Raw genomic sequence first — 27362 nt, 5'->3', positions numbered from 1 at the left:
ACCACTGGAAAAACCATAGCCTTGACTAGATGGACCTTTGTTGGCAAAGTAATATCTCTGCTTTTGAATATGCTATCTAGGTTGGTCATAACTTTCCTTCCAAGGAGTAAGCATCTTTTAATTTCATGGCTGCAATCACCATCTGCAGTGATTTTGTTGGGTGTTTGCAAATAAAACTTTTCAGAATAATCATTTAGTGAATAATTCTGTTTCTTAGTAAGACCACCTTTAAGGAAAACAGGCAGACATTACTTTAGAGTTGTACCATTTTCCAACTTTTTGGTAAATCTTTTGTGCTCCAAGTTTGTCCAATATTTTACAACGCTTGACTTTGTATTGCAAAAGAAATAAAATCTATCTCACCTTTAAAACATGTTCAGTTCTTGATTAATTTCTAATAACTGCATCTACTTGTGATGCGTGAAAAGACACAGCTCTCCATCTGACTGAGATTCCTTTTGTTGTTTGGTCTTAAAGTTTTCATCCATTCCTTTTATGGTTTGCTTCATTATGAAAATCCAGTGTATTGTTATATACATTTTTCTTTAGTTGTATAGAATTGGTTGTATTTATTTGTATAAGTTCCTTTCGTATCCAGGAAAGTAATTTTTTTAAAGGATTTCCTAGACGTTGACAAGCAGAGAGTCTTCTAGTGTGAATGTCATAAGGGAACTGATCATTGTGTACATAAAGTATTCTTAAACCATGAGCAGCTTTTTATATTTGGTAAGTTAACCCTTAACAACTACATCTTACCGTCTAAGGTTTTTAGGTTTTGTGTGTGTGTATGTGAGAGAGAATGGAGAAGACCAAGATGAAAAAGAGGAAGGAGGAGAAAGGCAGGGGAGGGCAGTATCACAAACGCTCCTCCTTTGCTGAGGAGAGAGCCAGAAGGTTCATCCCATCTCCCCTCTTTCCATACCTTTGTTGTTATTGCTGTTTAGTTGCTCAGTTTTGTCCGGCTCTTATGATCCCATGGACTGCAGCTCGCCAGGCTCCTCTGTCCATGGGATTTTCTGGGCAAGGTTACGGGGGTGGGTTGCCATTTCCTTCTCCAGGGCATCTTTCAACCCAGGGATCGAACCCAAATTTCCGCATTACAAGGAGATTCTTTACCACTGAGCCACCAGGGAAGCCCCTGTCTACATCTTATTCCAAAATAATTCACCCACAAACAGAAAAAAACAAAAAAACTTTCCTGTCTTTGCCAAAACCACAAATTCCAAGGAGAACACTTACAGTTGAGTGTCTTTCTACCTTATCTATGTTGAAAACGCGTTTACTTTGTTGATGATAATACCAGAAGGGAGAAAATATCAACTGCTTCCCGTTTCCCTGAAGAGTAGAGAAGGTATTTGTTAAATAGAAGTTTTTAAAAATCCAGTGTTGATTATATAACCTGTGTTTCAACACTCACTGGGGAGGAGATAGGTAGGAATTGTGTGAGGAAAAAAACATTATCTGGTATTTCCAGCTACAAAGCAGAAGTGACGTGAGGTGAGAAGAATATGCTGACCATGTGGGTCTGTTACTTGTTCTGACCGGGATCAGCACTCAGAAATGGACCTTTCTGGCTCTGAACATCCCCAACTACAGGAAGCACAAATGTAGGTGCTGGCCTGGGGGCGGTGGGGAGGTGAGAGATTCTCACTCTGAACATCCCCAACCACAGGAGGCACAAATGTAGGTGCTGGCCTGGGAGCAGTGGGGAGGTGAGAGATTCTCACTCTGGACTGCGGCGGAGCTCCAACCTCAATCTGTTCTCTGTGGACAGAGGACTTGCCATGAAGGTTGCTAGGACTGAATATTCTAACAGGGCTTCTAATCCAGCGGCTATTCCAATCTCAGGGTCAACATCTCTGTGTTAAGGAGCAGCTGCAACAGTTCAGAGCTGCTGTCAGCCTTAAACAAACCCTGATGATGAGATAAAACACCAAGAGAAACCTACTATTTACTGCTCCATCCTCCCTGCCTGGCTCTGTCTAGTCTCTGATCCGTGTCTTGTCCCCTGAGCCTTTAGAGCACATCCAGCCCCTGAATTATTATCATCTGGGGACTGAGGCCCTGAGGAGAACTGACTGAACATCACACATCTCCATTTTTTGCCTGTTTCTCTTATGATGATTAGGCAGGTGCGCTTCACCTTATACAAGCCAAACTTTGATCAGAATCCTTATTTTTATTTTGCTTTTTAAAAATGGAAGTATAGTTGATTTACAATGTTGTGCCAATCTCTGCTGTACAGCAAAATGACTCAGTTATACACATTTACACACTTTTTAATATTATTTTCCACTGAATATAGTTCCCTGTGCTATACATTGGAACTTTACCTTCAGAATCCTTATTTATTATCAAACTTTCTCACATAGTGTGAAAAATGTGATATACTTTAGGTACTTTAATATAAAATTTCAGAGATGATTTCTCATATAAAATAAGCATGCCTGTATGAGGAAAAGGGGAAATGGTCAATAGGAAGACAAAAGGTAAAGATCCCAAACCTTCCCTACTATGTGAGCAGTCTTACATGGTAAAACAGAAAGGGAGATTTTGTAGAATTAAACAAATGTGTTTTCTCTCTTTCAAAATGGTTTAGGGAGATGGGAGAGAGTTTCAAAAGGGAAGGAATATATGTATACCTATGGCTGATTCATGCTGAGGTTTGACTGAAAGCAGAAAAATTCTGTAAAGCAATTATCCTTCAATAAAAAATAAATTAATTTAAGAAATAGTTTTATACTGTTCTAGTTGATAGAGTTTTAAAATACTTGGACTGAAGATATATCCAAAGAAAATCTGTTCCTCTTTCTGTTCATCCTTCCAATCTGGCAATTCTGCTGTATATTCTACGGCATCTACACAGGCAAACTGTGAGTTTTGAGCAATATATCAATTATTTTTGACTGACTAAAATGTTTATTGAAAAAATTGGTTGCTTTTTCAAACATATTTTTAGTCCTTTGCCAGAAAGAAAGTCTCTTCTCCACAGTTCAGTCTTTATCTTGGAGAATAACAGGAAACAGTGACTTTTGATCCATAATCTTTGGGTTGTCTTGAGAAATCACAAAGTGGCTGGATATGGGAGGTCTTGACTCTTATCCATAATGAGTTCCTAGCAGCACAGAGTAGAGACATTGCTCAGTTATGAAGATGATAGTGTGTTCTGAGCTTGAACACTCACAATTAATCTAACAGACAATGACTTCTTAGCTTCAGAGTACAATTAGTCTTATTCCCTTGGCTCACTAAGATTAGAAATTATACGTTATCTAGGTTTGAGTGTTTCAATGCGGACTGTTATTTCAAATATATTTAGTACCGGCATAATGAATCAGCCATGAAATGACACATACATACTTCTTTGACTTCCTACTGTGGAACCAGATAAGCATGAGAAAGACTGCAGATTATAACCCTTTGGTTACAAAATATTCATGCATATGCAGTTTCCCACAGAAAGCCCTTATGACGAGCAGGTCATGGAATAATAATGAGATGTGAGGAGTAAATATCACCTCTTGTTGTCTATTTACTTTTGGTTTGGCCTCCTTCTTGCCCAGTAATCCTTAAAAAAAAAAAAACACAACTATCCTAGTTGGAAACTTATATAGACTACTGCCAAAATGAAAATAACAAGTTTTTCACAGGTCTTCGGTGGTTTTCAAGAATCCATGGATGACTAGGAAGCAGAATGAATTACATATATATAATTCAACGAATTATAGCTTTGGAAATGAAAGCTGCTGGTAATGTGGAGATGATATGGCATCTGGTTTGTGCAATAACTGCCATTCATTTGGAGTCTTAAAGGCAAAACATCTGTAACTAAAACTATAAAAGATCAACAAAGATTATGCTCTAATTAGCGATCCTAGTAGGATAGAGATCTTTTTTTGGGGGGGTGGACAAATGTTTATTGGTCACCAATTTTGTTCCAGACATTGTGCTAAGTGCTCAGGAAACCAAAACAAATAGGACATAGTTCTTACTCTTCAGGAGCTTATGGTCACATGTGGGTTTCTTTCTGGGGGTTCTGCAGATGTCATTAAGGACTCTGTGAGACGTGAACTAGGAGTTCCAGAAAAGACTGGAAAACATTAAAAAAATTATTTGAACTTCCTTCTCCATGCAATGCTAACATTTTCAGTGGAGAACAGTGATCAAACAATCTTGTTAACCATTTAAAATATTGTTTTATTTTATTGGGATATGGACACTGAACATGTGTTCTACTCTTCTGACAAAATTTTAAATATATATGACAGTGTTGTTGCCTGTAAATACAATACTGCAGAGTAGATCTTTAGAACTTACTTATCTTGTTAACTGAAGCTTTATGGCCACGGACTAGAAACTCCCCACTTCTCCCTGCCTTCAGCCCCAGACAACCACCATTCCATATTTTGATTCTATGAATTTGGCTATTTTAGATACCTTATAAGTGGAATCATGCAGAATTTGTTTTTCTGTCACTGTATTATTTTCACCTATCGAGAAAGTGAAAAGGCAACCAGTGGCATGGGAGAAAATATCTATAAACCACAAATCTGGTAAGAAATTAATCTTTACATGAAACTTCTGTAACTCAACAGGAAAATAACTAATTACCTAATTTAAAAATGGGCTAAGGACTTAAAAATACATTTCTCCAAAGAAGATATACAAACGGCCAACAGGTATATGCAAAATGCTCAATGTCACTAGTCGTCAGGAAAATGCAAATCAAAGGCCACAATGAAATATTACCTGTAAGGATGGCTAATATGAAAAAACCAAAAAACAACAATGCTGGTGACTGTTAGTGGGAATGCAGAATAGCACAGCTGCTATGGAAAAAAGTATGGAGGGTCCTCAAAAAAATTAAAAATGATCCAGCAATCCCACTGCTGGGTATTTATGAAAAAGGGCTGAAATCAGTGTCTTGAAGATACCACCCTCTCATGTTTATTGCAGCATTATCCATAATAGCCAAGACATGGAAACAACCCAAATGTCCATCAAGAGATGAACAGATAAAGAACATGTGAAAACAAACAATGAAATACCATTCAGCCTTAAAAGAAGGAGGAAATTCTGCAATACATGACCACACGGATGAACCCTTACGATAAAGATGATCATTTAAAAGAAGAAACCACTCATTTACTACATACCAGTGTGCTATTAGATAGGATAGAACGTTAAGGAAACATAAAGCCCCCGGTGGTTCTTGAGTACCTTTCTAATTTGTTCTAACCTCATGCATGTTTTTTATTACATGATTACTACTTCCCTCCTGAAACGTGGCAAAAGTTTTCAAAATGACTCTGATGAATGAATAGACTATTGGGTATATACTCTGGGCCAGGATAATCAACATTTTCACTTGCTTCATGAATCGGCTTTTAAAAATATCTCTTTATCATGTATTGTAAAGTGTAATGGAAACTGTTATTATCAAGATTTTCCTTGCTTTTTTCTCAGTTCAGTTTAGTTCAGTCACTCAGTTGTGTTCGACTCTTTGCAACCCCATGGACTGCAGCACGCCAGGCCTCCCTGTCCATCACCAACTCCCAGAGTTTACCCAAACTCATGTCCATCGAGTTGGTGATGCCGTTCAACCATCTCATCCTCTGTTGTCCCCTTCTCCTCCCACCTACAATTTTTCCCAGCATCAGGGTCTTTTCCAATGAGTCAGTTCTTCACATCAGGTGGCCAAAGTATTGGAGTTTCAGCTTCAGCATCAGTCCTTCCAATGAATATTCAGGACTGATTTCCTTTAGGATGGACTGGTTGGATCGCCTTGCAGTCCAAGAGACTTTCAAGAGTCTTTTCCAACACTCCAGTTCAAAAGCATCAATTCTTTGGCGCTTAGAAGCTTTGACTTCTCAGAATTCTTTTATTCTTTTTTTCAATCTCTCTTTCCCTTCCTTCCTTTCTCTGTTTTTTCTTTCTTGTGAGTATATATACACCCTTACCTTTGAAATTGTTGTTTTTGTCACTAAGTCGTGTCTCTTTTGTGACCTCATGGACTGTAGCCTGCCAGGCTCCTCTGTTCATGGGATTTCCCAGGCAGGAATACTGGAGTGGACTGCCATTTCCTTCTCCAGGGGATCTTCTTGACCCAGGGATTAAAACCGCTTCTCCTGCATTTCAGACAGATTCTTTACCACTGAGTCAGCAGGGAAGACTTACCTTTGAAATAAATATAATCAAATAAGGTAATGTTGAAATTATTTGCATTGTCTTTCCCCTTCATTCTTCTTATAAAACATTCCTGAATTTAAAAAACATATTAAATTTATGATTTTGCTCATAAGACTCCTAAAGGCTAATCACAGTAAAAAGCATAGTTTACTTTGTTGGATCCCTGGGTTGGGAAGATCCCCTGGAGAAGGGAAAAGCTACCCACTCCAGTATTCTGGCTTAGAGAATTTCAGGGACTGTATAGTCCATGGGGTCTCAAAGAGTCGGACACGACTGAGCAACTTTCACTTCACTCACCTTGGAATCGTTTTATCTGTTAGAAAACAATGAGTACTTATCTTTCTCACTGGACTAATATACCATTTCATGCTCTGAAACTGCTAGCAATTTCCTTGAGCTGAGTCTCTTCTAGGGGTTCAGCTCTAACCTCGGGGCTCATGGCACAGCCTAAGTTGTTGGGTCCCAATGCTGAGTCTCTGGAGGGGTTGGCTAGGAACTGAAATGAAACATCCCATAGTACTCTTGCTGACTTATTTAAAAAAGCAAAAAGCACAACATGAGCCTTCTGAGTATCTTACCTGGGGCAAAGGGAGGACTGTAGCCCAGGAGACAGCATTTCAGATAGCTCTGAGAAACTGCTCCAAAGATGCAGGGAGGAAGGTTAAACATAATGTGATTTTGGTGAAGGGAGAATACATGCAATCACGTACATATTTTTTGCAGAAAGTTTCTGCTAGTCACGTGGAGCAGCTGTCACCAGGAAGGACTTCAGTACTTTTCTAGATACGAGGAGATACAAGAATTGGGCTCATAAAATCAGCTCCTGAAAATATCTTATCAGAGGACCTGCTTTGCCAGTTTTTCCTGGAGCACAGAGTGCCTCACTTCTGCTCTCCACCCTGAACTTCTTTCAAGGGGTATGAAAATCAGCAGCTACAGCACCATATGACTTAATCCTTACAGAGGTAGATAGCAAGTGCCCATGGAAAGTGCCAATTTGTAGCTGACACTCCCAAGGACCATGACAACAGTGTTTGACAACTGCATCCCACTGTTATAGGTGATGGGAAACAAGGTTAATCTCCATTTGCTTCTTTTCCTGAAACCATGTAAGTTTCTTAAGTAACAGATTTAAGGTTAGGCGGTTGCTAAACTTGTCAGGTTGATGTGAATACAGACCACAATAGAAATAATGTTTCCCCCTGCTCAGGACTATTATTTCTTAAAAATACTGCACATGTATTCATTATATGAGCTAGGTAGTATGGATTACAGTTTAATTAAGCATCCGGGGTTTTCTAAATTTTTGCAAAGGTGAGTTTGTTTTTCTATTATAGTGTTGAAATTATTTTAATAAGAGAAAAGTTTGGGTAGATGAGATGTATTGAATAATAACATCAAAGTACCAACTAAGCCTTATGAAAATCACTCACCTTTATTTCACTTGTTGGTCAATGAAACTAGAAGAGATTCAAGGTAATGCAAGAGTTCTGAGACTTTGTCGCTTGGTCCATTCTTTAAATGTTACAGGCAACTTGGTCCTCTGACTTGAGCCGTCCTGGAGAGCTGGGTCGTGCCATTAACAAAAATCACAAGAAACACAGGATTTCCCTTGTTGTTTTCTCTGTTCCCAATTAAGGTCAGGCTGCCTAGAGGTGATCCATTCTGCCACCCAGTTGCTTTGAAAATTCAACATTGTCTTCTCTGTTTGAGATCTACCCTCAAACAGATCTACCCGGGGCACTTAAGGCTAAACTCAAAGTGGATCTTAAGTGCTGGTAAACACAAGATCAAGTTGTTTGGGAGCTAGGTTCCTGAACGGCATTTTTTTTTTTTCCAGTCACAGCCCCATTACATGTTTAAACTTCTATGGTCAGATTTAGGAGCCGTGGAAAGTACTAATTAAACCCTAAAACAGCTCAAGATATCGAAAACCAACTCAAAGATCCAGTTCCAGGGTGAGATGCTTTCTGTGCTTTGCTTACTAAGATTTTCATGTGCCTGTTCTCCCCTCTTAGTTGAATTCTCCTGGCTTTATTGCTACCCCACATCTCAAGTGCATACCTGTTGGCTGCTGCTGCTGCTCTTTAGTCATTAAGTTGTGTCCAACTCTGTGTAACCCCATGAACTGTGGCCTGCCAGGCTTCTCCATCCATGGGATTTCCCAGGCAAGAATACTGGAGTGGGTTGTCATTTCTTTCTCTTACAGGATCTTCCTGACCCAGGGACTGAACCTGTATCTTCTGCTTGGCGGGTGGATTCCTTACCCATTAAGCCCCCTGGGAAGCCCCATACCTGTCTGCACTTGCATCCAAATTAGGAAAATCCTCTTTAAAAAAAAATTCTAAAAAAAGTTGAGAAAGAACTAAAGCAACAAGAAACACAAATTTTAAATAATCACAAAAATGCAGAAGCAGAGACATTTCCCAAAGAAATTAAATTAGATACTCCAACAAAAATGAAAAACCCCAACAATATCATATAGTCAAATACTACTGAATTGCACATTTTAAATGGGTGAGTTGTATTGAATGTGAATATCTTAATAATTATAATAATCATCTATCTTAATAATTCTATTTTTAAAATGTCATGGAGGAGTATCAAGCCTGAAAAGAAAGATCACAAAGTGTCACACTTCTAGATTTTGAATTTTCAAGGCCACGAATTGATTTGCTTCCTCCTATGCCTGTCCCTGGCTGATGTCCCATTTTATTCTACATTGAGAGGAAACTGAATGGCCAAACACTGCCGCTGTTGGAATATGAAGCTTATTTGTTTTAGGACTGTAGCTTCTCAAAATCTTGCCTTTCCTTTCAATATTTAAAGAATCATGCTGATCAGTGGTAGGAGGTTCTTCTGATTCTTTTTTTTTTCTTTTTTAATATTCATTTATTAAACATTTAAGTTTAAAATCAGTCCTTTGAGAGGCTATAATTGAATGTCTTTAAGGAGAGACGGCATTCTGGATAGCAATAGAAACTCAGTGAGCTAAAGTAAGAAAGCTGTCCCTGATTGAGAGTGGTTTTGGCCAGATTTTTCCAAATTCTGACAAGTAGAAATGAAAATAGATATTGACAATTGCCTTTGTTATTCATCATGGTGGAGTTATAATCCTTTTAGGAGCTTTAAAAATGCTGACAATAAGCTAACTTCACCTTAAGAGACAAATAAGAATCAAATTATCTGCCAAAAAATGTTACAGTCATTATGACTCATGGATTCCACACCATGAAATCTCACATTTCTACAATCATCATCTAAGCCTCAAATTCATTAAAGCCTATTAACATTTTAAAAATGGTTATTACCCATTTCAAAATTTTCATGCTAAATTTTTACTTTATAACCAATTTCATCAACTGCTTTTACCCTATTTTGGAAGATACTATAGTGCAATGCTGTAGCTTGAGAGAGGCAACAAATTTATTTGTCATTTAATGTATATTTCAATTGTATTACCACCATTTCTAAACTTCCTAAAAAGGATTGTGACTCTGCCATTAATGTTTTTGTCTTTTATGCTGTTTGTTTTTGTTGTGCAGTTTTTGTTTCCTGGGCAGCTAAAAAGACAATAGATTGATCAAAACAATATAATATGAGATGGAAGTAGGGGAGTACCAACAGGGAGAAGAAAGGAGAGTCATTTTATAATTCATCAAGATTAATACCACCACCTCAGGCTTTATAAAAAATAAAGCCACTTTTCACGGTGATGATAGAACACTTGAGTGATTTAATTATGGTTTTAAGGGAAATTATTAACAACAAAATTTCCCTTAGGTGGGTTTTTTTATTCAATTTTAATTTTTTCTTAAAATGACTACTGATTTTTTCCCCCAAATACTTGAGAATTCAAAAATAAAAGGCCAAAAAGTCTTTCTTAGAACAACCTTGTTCTGTCCTTAAAGGATTCTTCTGGAACTATAGTCAATGAAATCATCTTGAACACAATAGTGTTTGTTCTAGGACAGACTTTCTGATTTCTCATTCCAAGTCAAAGACTGAAAAATCCAAACCAAGAAATAACTTCTCCCAAACAAACTCTGCACTGTTTGGATGATCCTCTTCTTAGCTGTGTTAAAATGCTTGGTGAAGTTATTTTTAACTGGGAACAGAACATTCATTCTGGAAGATGTTCAGTTCCCTAATTTTGTAATGAGCAGAAATAAATACTTTTGATGAAAGACTATGTAAACTACAGTACTCCATCAATACTCGGGTGCAAAATCAGCAGACAATACATTTTCTGGTTTTTAGGAATGAAGGTGAAGTCTTAAATCTGGATCACCTGTATCAGTGTGGGAAGAAACCGGGTGATGGACACTGTCTAGACAGAATTTGCTTTTTTGCTTGGGCACAATATTTTCAACAACAAGCTTGCGTGATGCCAAATGGATTCTATGGTTTTTATTGATTGTTATTACTTTTATTAAACAATGTTAGCGTTATTAAAAAACAACGAATACTCTTGGAATATGTACATTCTATTAACTGATATAAATCAATCCTATTAACTGATAGAAATCGATCCAGGCTTTCACTGTAAGCAGTTAATTTTCAGGTTGCACAAAGGTAAGTAATTTATATTCCGAACACAACAATCACTTCTGGCTTCATCATCCAGCACAATTCACAGAATCCTATTATAGAACATTTTAGCACAGAGCCAATACAAATATGAAAGCACCCTCGTTCTAATGATTACTGAGGTGCTAGAGGTGGGTGTCAGCAATGGGGATTCTTCTGAGTTCCACAATCTGGGAGTCAGTCAAGGTGCCTCCCTCCTGGCTGCCTTGACCGGATTCATTATCACTGACACTGAGACCAGCGCCTGCAGCAGAAAGAAGAATAAACACAAAACTCCCAGCTATTAGTCCAGCAAATTAACGGTCAAATTCCATTAAGCTAACACACGTCTATTTCCACCATCTTAGTAAAAAGTGAGCTATATACTTAGAATACATATTATTGACACCTAACAACTATTAAACTGTATTTTAAATTTCTTTTAGTAGTTTCCGTAAGTACAGATTAATTTCTAAAGACATGGATTCGTGTTCTCAATCTTTTTTTTCCTCTTTCTACATGGTTGACAGGCATAACTTACTCCAGGAACACCATTTCTTAATTGGGGGTTTATTAAAGTACAAAAGAAATCAGGCAAGTTAATTAGAATTTTTCAGCGCAGAGGGCGGGGGGTAGGATTTGCTGTTAGAAAACATATATCCTTCGACCCTACGTCTACTGAACCTAGCAGGTCCCTTGGCCGACACTCGGTGTGGGCAGGGACCTGAGAAAACCGTGCATTAACACATGGTATCGTATCAGCACCCCGAAGACACTGGCTCTGAATGACTCAGATCTGATCCCAAGATAAAAATAATGATGTAACCCAGTGCCAAAAACAGATCTGCATAGGAATCCCACAAAGCTAGCTGTTGATTGCAGATAGCACCCAGAATCTTTGTATTGAGGAAATGCCACTATTTACTACTTTTTTCCCAACTCAGAATGATTCAGAAAACTTGACACAAGGCTAGACTAACACCTTGCTGTTTTCTTCTGTAATGTGTAAACACACAAACTCTCTCTCACATACACACACACAGACAGAATAGGGATGTAGTCACAGGGTGTACTGTTGGCTGAATCATCAGAGATTACAGCTCCCAGCCCCACCCCCTCTGCTGGGCACAAGATTGCAAACAAGAAGGAAAGTGAAAAACCAGTTACCCGGGCAGCTCATACTTCCCTTTCTATCTGAGGTGTAGGAAAGGTAGTTTTGCAGAGCTGGTAGCTATGCGAAGACAGTGGATTAGCTTCTTCTCAACCTATTTGGAGATGGAAGCAGGAGCCTGCTAAGGATCTCCTTCTAGCCAAACCCTCCCTCTTTTGGGTCTCTGTCCTTCCCAGCCTCTCTCTTTTAAAGGCTGCTGTTGAAACCCCACTGCCTGGCTTTGGTTCCGTGACACGACACTGGCCCTTCTTATCCTGTAGACCCTTTACAAAGCTCTTCTGCTTTTTTTTGTGTCTCCTCCTGCTGTCTGATCTCTGGAGGGCTTGTCTTCAGCCCAGCTTGAAGGCTGATCCATCTGACTGTCCTGCTCTCTCGCCTAAATGTCTCACTAAGAGCCACTGGTCACTCCCTTTCCCCACCATGTCATTAATCGGCACTTCGGCCTAAAAGGCTCTTTCCCTGCCCATCAACCCTTCTGCTTGGTTGCTTTCACTCTTCCTATAAATATCAACTCAGGTAGCACCTCCTGTGCTACCCATGACAACATGTTGATTCTCTTTAAAAATTTCTGGTTCTTCCATTGGATTATGTCCCCCAGGTCACAGGACAGTGCCCAGCCACTGTGTGTATTCAGCAAAGGTTTGTTGAGTATAGTAATAAATTATGTTCTGCATCTAAGTTCTTGAAAATGCCTCTTTAATTTTTATCACCAGTTCATCAGAATGTCCCTCTGATCCATTCTGCATTCCACTGCCTTCTCAAGAACAAACATTAGTTCCTATTATAAACTGCATCAAGCCTGGAACTTGCTGCATTGTCTTTCAAGATACTAACCCGACTGGACTTTACCAAATAGACATATTCTAGTCTTTTGCTGCTGTTGTTATCAGTCTTCTTGAATCCCTTATGGTGTTTGGCCCTACGTTTTAAGTAATATTTGAGTTTGCCACACTGTCTTTGAAGGACAAAGGGCCCATGTTTCTCTGCCAGGGAAGCAGAGGAACGGCCCAACTTATAACAGAAGAACCTCCCAGTGGATCGGTGACACACTGGCATTTTATAAAGTGGTGACTGAGGCCCTGAGGCCTATAGCAGCTTGATCTGAGTAACTCAAGTGTTCAGTTGCCCAATATGGGATTAACTCCAGAGAAACAGAAAGGACCTCAGCATTAGTACCAGGAGAAAGTGGGGCTTAGTGTAACAATCGAGCACCAACTCCCTCTGATTTAGTCATTGTCTATGCTCAGTCACGTCCAGCTCTTTGACACTCTGTGGACTGCAGTTCACCAGGCTCCTCTGTCCATTGGATTTTTCCAGCAAGAACACTGGAGTGGGTTGCCATTTTCTCCCCCAGGGGATCTTCCTGACCTAAGGATCGAACCTGTGTCTCCCCACTGCAGGTGGATTCTTTACTGCCGAGTCACCTGGGAAGCCCCTCTAAATGACACCAGGAACGTATAAGCATCTGCCCAGCATGGCGACAAAGCATGCTTGAAAGAAGTTCATGAACTGAGAGCCTGCTGAGCAGACTGTGAGCGTCGGGGCACACGGGGCTGAGAGGTTGAACGTGGGTGCAGCTGTACAAGTGACTGGGTGTCGCCTCCTTGTCCAGTAGCGTGGAGCCCTGGACGATGTCAGCAAGTTCTTGCTGCAGCCTCCCCTGAGTCACCACATCTGTGTGAGCCACCTGGTCCTCCTTTTCAGTTTCCTCCCAGTTGACATAAATGCACAATACCCAAATCCTAATCCCTCGCCGAGACTCAAGACGGAACACATCCTCCAAAGAAGTATAACACGGCAGAACTGGGAACACAGCCCAGGTTTCTTGTCTCTTTGTAATTCATTCAGTGGTCTAGGAAGGTATTTGGTAACACTGCTGCTGCTAAGTCACTTCAATCGTGTCCGACTCTGTGCGACCCCATGGTCGGCAGCCCACCAGGCTCCACCGTCCCTGGGATTCTCCAGGCAAGAACACTGGAGTGGGTTGCCATTTCCTTCTCCAATGCGTGAAAGTGAAAAGTGAAAGGGAAGTCGCTCAGTCGTGTCCGACTCTTCGCAACCACGTGGACTGCAGCCCACCAGGCTCCTCCGCCCATGGGATTTTCCAGGCAAGAGTACTGGAGTGGGGTGCCATCACCTTCTCCGATTTGGTAATAGGCATCCTGATATTCTGAAAAGCATTTTCGTGCTTTCATTTTAAGCTAAAAATTTATGAAAAATCCAGTTAGGGTGATGATAACAACTCTCCCTCTTGGTAGAATGAACAGGCGATGTCAAAGGAACCACAAGTAACAATTCACATTTATCTAGAGTCTCTCCTCAATATTTCAACATACTTTAGTTAGAAAGCATGACTAGTAGTCCTGTTTTATAGACACAGAGATTGAATGGGGATCAGAGGTGTTCACTGAGTGGCCCATGTCACATAGCAGGGAAATTCTAGAATGAAGATATACAACTGGACTTCTTTTTTTAAATTTTACTTTATTTTTGGCCATGCCATGCTGCTTGTGGGATCTTAGTTCTCTGACCAGGGACTGAATCCAGGTCCATGGCAGTGAAAGCCCCTGACCACTGGACTGCTAGGGAATTCTCTATTTTTTTTTTAATTAATTAATTAATTTATTTGGCTATGCTGGACCTAAGTTGTGTCATGTGAGATTTTCAATCTTTGTTGCAGCATGTGGGATCTAGTCCCCTGACCAGGGATTGAAGGTGGGCTCCCTGAATTAGACTCCCTACAGAGTCTTAGTCACTGGACCAGCAGGGAAGTCCCTCCAACTGGACTTCTGACACCAAATGTAGGGTGTTGTCTTTTAATACATCCGATGGTCTCTTATATTAAAAAGCAGAGACATTACTTTGCCAACAAAGGTCCATCCAGTCAAAGCTATGGGTTTTCCAGTAGTCATGTATGGATGTGAGAGTTGGACTATAAAGAAAGCTGAGAACCAAAGAATTGATGCTTTTGAACTGTGGTGTTGAAGACTCTTGAGAGTCCCTTGGACTGCAAGGAGATCCAACCAGTCCATCCTAAAGGAGATCAATCCTGGGTGTTCATTGGACTGATGGACTGATGTTGAAGCTAAAACTCCAATACTCTGGCCACCTGATGTGAAGAGCTGACTCATTTGAAAAGACCCTGATGCTGGGAAAGATTGAGGGCAGGAGGAGAAGGGGATGACAGAGGATGAGATGGTTGGATGGCATCACCAACTCAATGCACATGAGTTTGGGTAGACTCCAGGAGTTTGTGATGGACAGGGAGGCCTGGCGTGCTGCAGTCCTTGGGGTCACAAAGAGTCAGACATGACTGAGCGACTGAACTGAACTAATGGTCTCTTATGGGGTCAGCTCTAACTGTGTGACTTCTTTGTCCCCCAGGTTTCAAGTGTTCACACATCTGTTTATAGAATACATTTCAAACTACTTGGCAGATATTCAGGCACCAACCTACCTCACTATTTTCAAGAGTTATATTGCAGTGAACACTGAGGTGTTAAGAGAACACATTATAAACATGTAAAACTGTTTTAAAGCATAACAACAGATACTTTGTACCACATACTGAATTTAAATTCTGCCAGACACTACAGTAGAATCTTCACATAGACATATCTCTAAACTTCATGGAAACTAACGATGAGAATCCTTATGTGATAAATGAGGAAACCGAAAGGTTGAGCTCCCTACTGGAAGTCATGCAGACCGAAGACAGAAGAGCTAGGATCGCAACACAGACGTCTCTGAACTCAAAGCCCGTTCTTATTTCCTATGGCCTTTTGAAATGTGGCAGTGATACAAAGGTCACACTCCTTCAGTTTGCTTCTGAGGCAAAGAAATCCAAATCTTTTCAAGTTCTACTTTTCCACTTTGATCTCCATCTACCTTTGTTTAGTACACTGGAGTGCCTAAGTTCTTGGAGTTAAATAAGTCATTGTAGTTTTCTGTGATGCCTCTGAAAGAGAAATTTATTAATGGGTTCTTTGAGGAGTTCATGAATTCGGACCTTGATTCTGAATGTTTTCATTTCTGTTCAAGGACTTGGTATTTATTTTCTTCTGACTGAAAAAGAAATCATTTAAAGGTTTCCAGGAAGGGAACTTCTGTCATGACATTAGTGTCACTGGTTTGAGGTAAAAGAAGGAAGTTAATGGACTAAGGAAGATGGGGAGTCAGATTAGTCCCTCTGGGGAAAACCCAGTGAAAAAACACCCTGTTTCAAAGCCCAGTATGCTCCCAGCTTGACGTTTTCTAGAATCTCGCCAGCTTTGGCCGACATAAAGATGACAGTAATCTAAACACTTCTCATCAGGGGTGTGCACAGACTACTCCCCCTCCATTCTGGACTCATGCTCTGTGCAGGCTGAGTCTGTTCTAGTTAGCTCAACACCTTCTCCTCTTCCTTCAAATGGAGGCTGCTCCAGGGTGATTCTTCTCTTTCTCCCAAAGTCCTGGCTGGAGACAATGAGGATACATTGGAGAATTCTGTTAATAATAATAAGACACCACTAGTCTAGAACTGACTGTCTCATTTCCCTGTGAAGAGCCTGATGGACTTCTTTTTTCTTCTTTATGGTTGTGCAGTGTGGCATGCTGGGATCTTAGTCCCCCAAGCAGGGATCAAACCTGTACCCACTACAGTGGAAACTTGGCATCTTATCCGCTAGCCTGCCAGGAAAGTCCCGAGGCTGATGTATTTCGAGAACAACTAATTGAAAGATACTAGGTCCTCTTTTTAGAGTGAAATGTGAATTTCTCCTACAGGGACAAATAATTTATTTTAAAAATGAAAATGGTCAATTGTATTTTCTTTTTCTTTGTGTTCTTTAAAAAAAAAATAAATTCAATATGGTTAAAATTCAAATGGAAAAACAAATCCATGACTGGTTTGGGGGCCAGGGCTTGTATTTTACATCAATCAAATGAATTTCAAACATAAAATATATTAAATTAGGATAAAATTCTGTGCTGTGAGTAGAATGGCAATACAAGTTAAAAGAGAAGAGAGAATGGTGTAAAATCTCCAACTGCAGAATAAAAGTTTGCTTTATATTTTTGAAATACAATGAATAACAGTGGGCATCAAATTGCTCTGGTACTTAAACCCTTAAACCCTAAAATTTATAATACAATAGAAATGACATTGTTTGATACTATTTAAACTCAGGATAACACCTTTACATGCTTATTTAGATATATGCAAACAGTAACACAGGTTTTTGAAGTTGTTTAGGGGTTCCAATGAGAAACACTTGGAAGATCCACTGTTCCCAGTACTTGACTTTGAGCGGCCCACAGTTAAGGCGGACCTGAGATAGGTCAAGTTTTATAAACTCAAACATCACAGCTGCAAGGGAGGCTTGCATGAATCAGTGACACAGGGCTGGTGGGCATGGGACAAGCTGAAGAGCTCACATATTACTAGAAGAGCAGCCATTACTCAGCTCCAATCAAGCGATGCTGTGATAGATTTTAAGCACTTTATTGGTAGATTTTTTTTTTTTAATGAAGAAATTCTGGATTTTTATGGGATATCTCTACATTTTAAAATTTTGGCTCCAAAAAATGTTAAAAGTGCAATGAGGTTCAAATAGAACTCCCGGTTAAGCCAAATCTGGCCTGTGTGTCAACTGTGAATTCCACTGTGGATAGAATGGCAGGTGGGCTGCCCCTTTGATTTGACCATATTCTATGATGGAAAGCATCTATGGGGTAGGACTTGATTATTATAGTACCTTTCCTAAAAACAGGGAACCAGTGTGAGGGACTGCTATTTTGGTCTTTTTAAGCATTTACTTCCTAAAGAGTTTCGGGAACTCTAAGGAATGCTAAACTCAGTCTATAAGTAAGCGAGTCATTCCATGCATTCCTGAAGGGAATGCATTTAATACTTGTTATATATATAGGATCCAGATCTAATTTAATTATGTTGTAGGAATTCATTTCATGCTTCCAGTGTCATAACAGCAACTGTCTGCATTGCAATGCTGGGGACATAATCTACCCTGAGAATTATTTGTAACCTGAAAGCCCCCTTTCAGCCCTAACGCGGATGAGCATTTTACACACTTGCCCCTTTCTCCTTCATGGAACTCTCTTCTCTCTAGTTCTCGTGACCTTGCTACAGTGTCCTTTGTAGGACCCTCTTCTATTCACTCTTAAGCATAAGTATTATCTTGGATGTTCTTCTTGTTTCCTTTCTTTTCTCATCATGTCTTCCATTCTTCCCTCTCTGTTTCCTTCCTCACCTCTTTCCATCTCATCTCTTAGCTTCCACTCTTCCAGAGTAAACTCATTTCTCCCCATAGTTTCACATGTGACTCTGCACGATGCCATTCAAGATCATTACCTCCAACCTTGATCTCTCACCAAAGATCCCAACTTGAATATTTAAGAGCCACCAGGCTGAATGATCAAATGATCCACGTGGGTCTGAACTCACCAGTGTCCCCTTGAGAGCAGGCAAGCGAGCGAATGCTCTATGTACGACTCCCCGGTCTCCTAGGTGAGCAGCATGAGTCTTTGCTGACTGTCGTCTCTGTGTTTCCTCAGCATTTCCCTTGTCCTTTTTCTTGCTGCTCCCCAGGTTCGCGGTTTAAACCACGTTTCTTGGGGCTATGGGAATTACCTCTCAGCTTTTCTGATTTTGCTTCTAAATTTATTCTTCAGACTTCCCTAAGAGTTACTTTGCCTCAAAACCAGTGGGAACATGTTGTTCTCCTCAAAAACCTCCATGGCTTACTGAGTTCTATAAAAAGCCCACCCCTTAGCGTGGCACCTGAAGAGAATTTTCTATCATGCAGAGTGTCAGTAAGTTTTCTGCTTTTCCAAATGAATCTGTTGCTAAATGTGTTCTGGAAGCCACAGGTGAATGAAGTGGGTTTCTTTAGGACTTTTTAGATCTGCTAAAATGCTCAACTGAATACCGAATCTCTGCAGTTTCCCAAGTATATCTGGTCAGGGGGACCTTTTCACTGAGCATGCCTGTGAATATCCCAAACAGGGTGCCAGCTGAAACCCAGCTGAGGAACTACAGTGATTTATCAACAAAGCAGGTAAACTACTTTCCAGTCTTTGCTCCTGCTGCCTGACTTCACTCACCCCACTCCCCATCCCTTGCAGCCCTGGGCTTTGGCTAATTCTGTTTCCTCAGCCTGTAACGCCTTTCCTCTATGCTTTACTTATGTAAACTCAACATATTCTTCAAGACACAATGGATCAGATTTTTTTGTAAATTTCCTTGAATCCTTAATAATTAATAACCACTCTTTCCACTACTTATCTTACTCTTCTTAATATTGTGTTTGTGTGAGTGTCTATTCCGCCAAGCAAACTCTTAAATTTCACCTTTCTTTCTTTTCTTCCTTCCACCCTCCCTCCTTCTCTTTCTTTTTTTCTCTTTCTCATTCATTCATTTTCCAACAACATCTACAAAAAGTTTACCAACTGCCAAGCACTGATCTGAACACAGGGATATATATAATAGAATGTACTTTCGAATAACTGTTTCAATAAATTCATCTAAGCACAGACATATCTTCTTGCATGTTTGTACATCTGGAAATGTAAAAGTTCACTGAACTTTTGATAGCAGTGACAGATCAACATTTTTCTGAGAGAAAAAAAAAAGGAAAAGAAAGAAGTTGCATATTTGATTGGAAAACAACTCTCCATGGGGGTCACAGACTGGTGAAGCTGAATATACAGGAAGATCCAATGAAATACGACATATGATGGCACTTTAAAAACTGTAGAACTGTACGAGAGACACATTATGTTGCCTTTGAAAGTATCTGCTTCAAAGCTACTCCATAAGAAATTCTCTTTGGCAGGTCAAAGGCAAAACTCTCTCAGGGAGGTTGCTACCAGATTCTTACAGTGCTGAATTTATCTCAATCAGTGTTCTATCCATCAAGATTTCAGTGCACAGATATTTACATCGAGTTAAAATATGCCTTTTTCTTAGAAGCAAATTGTCAATTATTTTTAGGTTGTCTCATATTGGTGCCAAGAACAAAATATCCTAGAATTCGGCTGGGATTAGGAATGGGTCATGGGAATTGGAATGCGCTAAGGGTGACATTGTACTTCTGAAACTTCATGGGAAGAAGATATAAATCATAGCATAACAAGAGTGCTTCCTTCTAATGGGTTTGAGGGTTCACATACCAGTTTTTAATGCAAATATCAAGTCATCAAACTCCTGGGACTCCTCATCGGCTACTAGTGACCCCTGGCCATATCCTCCAGAGGAAGGGAACGTGGCGCCATTTTGTGGGCTTGGCTTTAAGTCAGAGCTGGCCTGACTGGCTTGCTGGAAGGATGTTCTCTCCCAGTCAGGTGGCACCTTTGGGGTTGGAAGAAAAGGAAACCATAATATGAGTACATATATATTTATCCTGAAATCTATCTGAGCTATTTATCTCTATACCTCATTACAAAGACCAAGTGAAAGGGCAGTTGAACTGTTTATAGATGTAAGACATTTAATTTTACCTGTTCTTCAGAAAAGTATGTCTTTTCATGAGACAATCTAACCTGGTAACACTAAACAATTTCTCTATGAGAATTACTTGTAGATTTCTATGCTGTTGTGTGTGGAAAAAGAGAAGTATCTTTTAACCCAATCCATACATTAATTGTTTTTCACAGAATATGTGCAAAAAAAAAAGCTGTTAACAGTATAAGAACTAGAAAAGAACTCTCCTAATCTTTAAGATAAAACATAGAGTTTTAAATATAGTAGCTATCTACAAGGATATACTGAATTGAAAAGAAAAGCTCTTTGATAGAATTCTAAAGTCCTCCTTTTTAAAATTTAAATGATGAAAAAGATAGTTCTATCTTGAAGTGAGTAAATATATTTGCTTCCTTTTTGGTTACTGCTTAAAAAAAAAAAAAATCCCTTAATCCTTCCTTTCCTAATGCTTTCCCTTCTCTGCGTGGCTTTTCGGAATGTCTCCGCCAGTCCCTCGCTGACAGCTGGAGCAAGGCCAATTCCAAGCTTCTGAGGAATGCAGGGCGCACTTCAGGGTACGGCTTTGTGCTACACCCAAGACGGCCCAGGCCAGGAACTGAATCGTCACAACTGCTGCCTCCCAGTACAAGGTGCTCTGAGGGACTACAGGATGCCTCGCAACCGAGGAAAGGGATCTGAGGGAGGGATAAGTCAATCAGAGAAGAGGAAACCTTAAACATTTCCTGACGCAGCAGAACATCTGGACTAGCACTCTTCAGGACAGCGATGGTTCAGGACGGTTTGGCGGAGCCCTGTGAGGCTACAAACATTTTATATCTTTGCTCTCCATTACGATGGCTGCTGAGCACTTGGACGTGGCCAGGGTGATGGATGAATTGAATTTTTACTGTTACTTAAATTTGGCTGGTTTAAAGTTAAGCAGTCACACATGGTTAATAGCTAGTGTATTGCACAGTTCAGATCTAGACAGATCTAAACTGGGTAACCAATCAAAGAGACAAAAAAAAAACTTTTTTTTAAGATTTACTCCTGCACTGCTGATCCTGGCAATATTTGTTTCTATTGTTATCAGCTGTGATGTGAAAATAATTCAGTTTTAAGAACTTCTGGGATATAAAAATGGTACTAGGTTGCTAAACATTTAAGGGGACTAAACATATATCCCAGTCTTTAAATATGATACTTTATTTGTGATCACTTACCTTAATTTTCACCTAACATGAATAAATTACTTTCAAAATTTAACATGAAAGACAATAAAACATATCACTGAACAGGCAGATTATCTATTTATCTACCCACCTATCTATTACCTGTTTTCTTTTCAGATACATGCACTTTGATTTCTTGATTTTTTTCAGGACACACACACAAATACTGTTTCCCTTGGCTCTTTATTATAGAGACACTGATATAAGCTCTGTAAGGAATAGTAGGCAGGCACATCTTAGGCACTGCAGAAATTGTCAGGGTAACCCTCCTGACCATGTCCTCCTGGACAAATAACCTCAGATACGTCTTAAAATACGAGCAGTGGTACCAGTGCTATGGCTGACACTAATGATGGGTTGGTGGCAACGTGATTTAGACATAGGAACCCAAAACGATGTGGTCAGGAACAGTGGGAGGTTTGTTTGTTTGCTTGGATTGAATGGTGAATTGGGAGGGGCAAAGGAAGAGAGCCGTGAAAATATTTTCATGAAGGAACAGTATTTGAAACACCATTTCTGAAGCAGATTTAGTCACTGCAAGGACAGAGGACCCCGGCAGGCTGCAGTCCATGGGGTCACAAAGAGTCGGACACAACTGAGTGACTACGCACAAAGGTCAAATTAGGAAGCTTCTGAAGAAAGAAATGACAAATTACATGCTGACTTCCCAGTACAAACCACTGGTGAGTAGAGCTCACAAAGCACAGAGGAAAAAGAATTAGATAACAGACATGGTACCACAGTAAGCACAGCAAATATCAGAGATCAGAGAACGTCAGTAGGAAAAGGACCTGAAAGTTACCTGGCACCTTTTAACTTGTACTCTATAAAATGGAAAGGTTGTGTATGAGACAGACAGACAGACAGACGGAGAAGGAGAAAGGGCAAGGAGAGGCACCTCCTCCATAGCACTGATAAGATTCTGGGTGGACTTGCTGATCTCGCCCCCAGCAGCAGGCATTCCACTCCCGGGGGTGAAGAAGGTGGTGCTAGGTCCTGGGTGCCCATTCATTTCCACTGTGTAGCTGGCCTTCATAGGGCAGCACGTCTGGTTGTGTAGAATGAAATAAACCACGAAAACGTAAAGTCCCTGCAAAAGAAGAGAATATTAGCATGTTAAAGGGAAGCCTGCTACCATAGCTAAAGAATAAACATGATTGCAAGCATAGCTGCCTTTCTGCAAGTGTTCTCCTAATTCTCCCCAAAGCTGGGAATGACAGAACGTGTTTGGAGCAGGAGGCCGTTGCAAATTTTGAATGGCACAAAGGTTCTTCAGTGTTATTTGAGAAAACTGCCCTCTCGCTAACAAGTCATTTTTTTCTTAGTTAAAACATCAGAACTCTGAAATCTAGCTCTTCTAATACCTGAATAGAGATCTGCAGAGAAATGTCTGTCTGATTCACTGTGCACATTTTGTTTTACAGGGCAATCTCTTGCCTTTGAAAAAATTACTGTTTTTTTTCTTCCCGCACCTATTGCACTCTCTTTTTTTACTTTTTTCTCAGCAAAACGGTGAGTAATGCTCCAGCCACCTTAGAGACTGAGGCAAGGGCAGGGCTAATTAAGCATTCTGCTTTTGTTTTCTATCTCACCTACTTATCTCAGTTGGAATAAAATCACTGCACAGGGATTCAGTATGGATTGCTTAATACTTAGCATGCTTCTCAGTGAACATTACATGAGGACAACAAAGTTATCTCATGCCTTCTTAAACATCTGCTGGCCCTTTAAATTCTTTTGCAATCTAGTCAAACTCGACAATTGCTCTGCTTCCGTCACAGGGGCAACTCACATTTTGCAATTGTGTTCCAGACATTGCCTACACTGGCTTCCCTTCATGATTTCTACAAGGGGTCTACTGTATGCTTCTAATCATGCTTCTATAAAGCTTGGTAATTTTGACCTTTACACTCAGCCAATAAAATATGTTAAATTGTGCCTTTTGTGTCTATTAATACTGATGTTTAAGTTTTGGAAGCAAATAAGAATCTCCTTAGTTATTAAAATTCTTATATTAATCCATAAAAATGAAAGTAAGACACACAGCCTGTTAAAGAAAAAAAAGGAGTTAATGTCAAAACTTCATAAAACACAAGTAAGTATGGTCAGTTTTGAGGTCTGCATTCTCCCATGGCCTCTAATATTTCTGGCAGTGTAGAAGCAGGAACGCAAACAATATTGTGGACTTAAGACTTGTACCTGCTGGAATAAATAGTAAAAAGTCTATTAGAAAATCCTCAAGGCACAAGAATCACAACTAACTTTTAATGGAAAATGAAATTAGAGGACAGTCTGAAAGGTAGGAACACTAGCATTTGATCCCTATTGCCATTTCTGGAATATTGTTATAAATTAGGATTGTCTCCTCTTTGTACTGAAATAACCCCATCCTGAGTTGGCATCCAGTCTATATAATTAACAACTCTGTTTTGAAATCAGTGGTTTATCTGCTAAAATATTTTAAAATGCAATTACTCTAACTATAATACAAAATTAGTAACTGAAACATTAATTTCCTTTTGAATTGGGCTTGTTTTGGTTTTTTGGAAACAACATTAATATTCTAAATTACGTAGGGTAAGCGAATTAGTTTCACGTGCAAATGATGTCATGCACATTAGCAGAAACAAATCTTCCTGAAAACACACACATCCAACATTTTTCTTGTACAAGTAATTTTTCACATGGGTATGACTTAACTATATTGGCCACAGCAATAGACAAAACAGGAAAAAAAATTAAACTGTCAGCCTTGAGAATTGTGAGAATGTCACTGATTTATTTCAGGATTTCTCTAAGTGTAACTAAGTAATGGGGTAAAAGCTAGATTGGAAAAAAAAATGTCCTAAAAATTCATCTCCAAGGACCCATTTGTTAAAACAGCACATTCTCTCTTGTTTGTTTTTATATCAAGCCTTTTGTGCTTCAGAGGAGGAACTATCTGCTGAAAATAACTTGCATGTGAAAACTGCATATGCTGAGTTTTTTGTTGTTTTTCTTAAAAGCATATTTGCATATACAGTAAATACTCTGAACCTTTTAGATGTGTATCAGGAAATATAAACACTGTTAAAATGGAAAGAAAAGAATGTTTAAATGCAGATTGTATGACATTTGCTGTGTCCAGTTCAGGCTGGGCAAATATAGAAAAAGGACTTTCATTATCCAAAGTACTCAGCTGTGGAGGTTCCTGACCTCAGAGTAAAACCAAGTCCCTATTTCAAAAGCTGTATGTTAAATCTCAGGTTCTCCTTTGAATGTGCGCACGCGTGTGTGTGTGTGTGTGCGTGTGTGTGTGTGTGTGTGTGCGTGTGCGTGTCTGACTCTTTGCGACCCCATGGACTGTGTGTGTGTGTGTGCGCACGTGTGTGTGTGTGTGTGTGTGTGTGTGTGTGTGTGTGTGTGACTCTTTGCGACCCCATGGACTGCAGCCTCCCAGGCTCCTCTGTGCATGGGATTCTCCAGGCAAGAATCCTCGAGTGGGGTGCCATTCCCTCCTCCAGAGGATCTTCCCGACCCAGGGATCGAACCCACATCTCCCGCATTTCCTGCATTGGCAGCAGATTCCTCACCCCTGTGCTGTATGGTGTTCTGTAAAAGGATTTTATGAGAGCATCTAGAATCTCAGTTACTCAGTCCAATGTGCTGACTACCCCTAGGTGCACTGCCAGGCAATGAGAGGCAAGGACAGGCCATATGGCTCCTACTCCAAGTTGCTAACAAAGACAATATCCTACCAAATAACAGGTTAACTGTTTCTGAAGCAGGATATATATAATTCATCTGTCCTTCCTAGTCTTTATTTAGTGAAAGCTTACAGAGAAGGAGATTCTTTCTGTGTATTGCTGTTTTTATTATTTTACTGGATTTCCTACTACAATGATGAAAAAATGCCTTCAAAAAATCTTTAGTTGGATTACATCTGGATTGGCCAGCTCTGAATTTATTTTGATGCAGGAATTTAAACTTATTAACAAGTGCTCAGTGAGACACAAAAGAGACCATAATGATCTGAAGCAGCAGTCCCCAATCTTTCTGGCACCAGGGACCAGTTTTGTGGAAGACAATTTTTCCACAGACTGGGGCCAGGGGGATGGTTTGGGGATGATTCAAGTGAATTACATTTATTGTGCATTCATCCCTATTATTATTACATCAGTTCCACCTTCAATCATTAGGCAGTAGATCCTGAAGGTTAGGGACCCCTGCTCTAAAGGAGTTAATAAATATTCTTAACATCATCAGGGAGCAGATAAGTACAGGAGATTTTGGCTGCTTATCTCAGTTATTCATGTCGGTTCCACACAAGATGGGAAAGAATCAACATTGCCATTTAACAAATTCACCCAGGAAACGGTGGCAGAGGAGAAGTGGGGAAACACGAAGTTGACTAAGCTGCTTATCTCTGAAGGAAGTGAAGTCTCAGGGTTTCATACTGATTCGGAGACCTCATCTAAGTGTCCCCTCTGAGGCCCAAGATGCAGCCCTCAGCTAAGAACAGTTAAGCTTTTAAAAACTTGTAAAAAGATCTCAGAGGAGGGGCTCCCTAGTGGCTCAGTGGTAAAGAAAAGGCAGGAGACACGGGTTTGATCCCTGATGCAGGCAGATCCCACATGTTGCTCCCCTGAGGTGCAGACCATCTAAGTCTGTGTGCCACAACGACTGAGACTGTGCTCCAGAGCCCAGGAGACACAACTGCTGAAGCTCTAGAGCCTGTGCTCTCTAAGAAGAGAAGCCTCCGCAACGGTTGTGTACCACAACCCGAGAAAAGCCCGCCCAGCTACAAAGGCCCAGCATAGCCAAAAATAAACAAGTAAGTGGGGGAAAACAAAGATCTCAGGAGAGTAACACCAGGTATCAAGCCATAACTAAAGGCACTCTGTCCTGGTCAGCAGTCCTTTTTGTCTCTGCTTTCTCATCCCATAATTTCTTCAGGTCACAAAAAAAGTGGTTAGATGGCCAAGAGGCATGTGAAAAGACGCTCAACACTGCTCATTATTGGAGAAATGCAAGTCAAACCTACAGTGAGGTACCACCTAACACCGGCCACAATGGCATCATCAAAAAATCTACCAACAATAACGGCTGGAGAGGGTGTGGAGAAAAGGGAACCCTCTTACACTGTTGGCGAGAATGTAAATTGTGGAGGCCAGTATGGAGGTTGCTTAAAAAGCTAAACATAGAACTGCCATAGGACCCAGCAATCCACTACTGGGCGTGTACCTTGAGAACACCACAACTCAAAACAGATGCATGCATCCCAGTCTTCACGGTAGCACTATTTATAATAGCCAGGGCATGAAAGCAGCCTAGATGTCCGTTCACAGATGAACGGTAAAGCAGATGTGGTACCTATACACAATGGAATATTACTCAGCCGTAAAAAGGAACGAAATCGAGTCAGTTGAAGTGATGCGGATGAAACTAGAGCCAGTCATACAGAGTGAAGTAAGTAAGAAAGAGAAAAGCAAATGCTGTATACTCACACATATGTACAGAAAAATGGTACTGATGAGCCTATTTGCAGGGCAGGAATGGAGGTGCAGACATAGGGAACAGACTTTCGGACACAGCGTGTTGGGGAAGGAGAGGGAGGGATGAATTAAGAGAGTAGCATTGAGATATACATACTGCCATGAGTAAAATATTAATAGACAGTGGGAAGCTGCCATGTATAGCACAGGCAGCTCAGCTCTGTTCCCTGTGATGACCTAGAGGGGTGGAATAGGAGGGTGGGAGG

General features: G+C 40.2%; 1 protein-coding gene across 1 annotated transcript in view; it reads right to left on the bottom strand.

The window, feature by feature from the left end:
- Positions 1–10584: 10584 nt before the first annotated feature.
- Positions 10585–27362, bottom strand: part of ADGRV1 (adhesion G protein-coupled receptor V1) — a 552816-nt gene continuing 536038 nt past the window's right edge. Inside the window, exons 88-90 of the mRNA XM_027970511.2 lie at positions 22521–22712; positions 20102–20279; positions 10585–11023 (exon numbers count right to left, since the gene is read on the bottom strand). Coding sequence (XP_027826312.2) covers positions 10905–11023; positions 20102–20279; positions 22521–22712 — 489 coding nt within the window. The 3' untranslated portion in view covers positions 10585–10904. The remainder of the gene's footprint in view (positions 11024–20101; positions 20280–22520; positions 22713–27362) is intronic.

This window comes from Ovis aries, chromosome 5 (assembly GCF_016772045.2).
Source record: "Ovis aries strain OAR_USU_Benz2616 breed Rambouillet chromosome 5, ARS-UI_Ramb_v3.0, whole genome shotgun sequence".
In the NCBI taxonomy this organism is placed as follows: domain Eukaryota; kingdom Metazoa; phylum Chordata; class Mammalia; order Artiodactyla; family Bovidae; genus Ovis; species Ovis aries.
The sequence above is the reverse complement of the archived record's forward strand: the minus strand, read 5'-3'. Positions and strand labels throughout refer to the sequence as shown.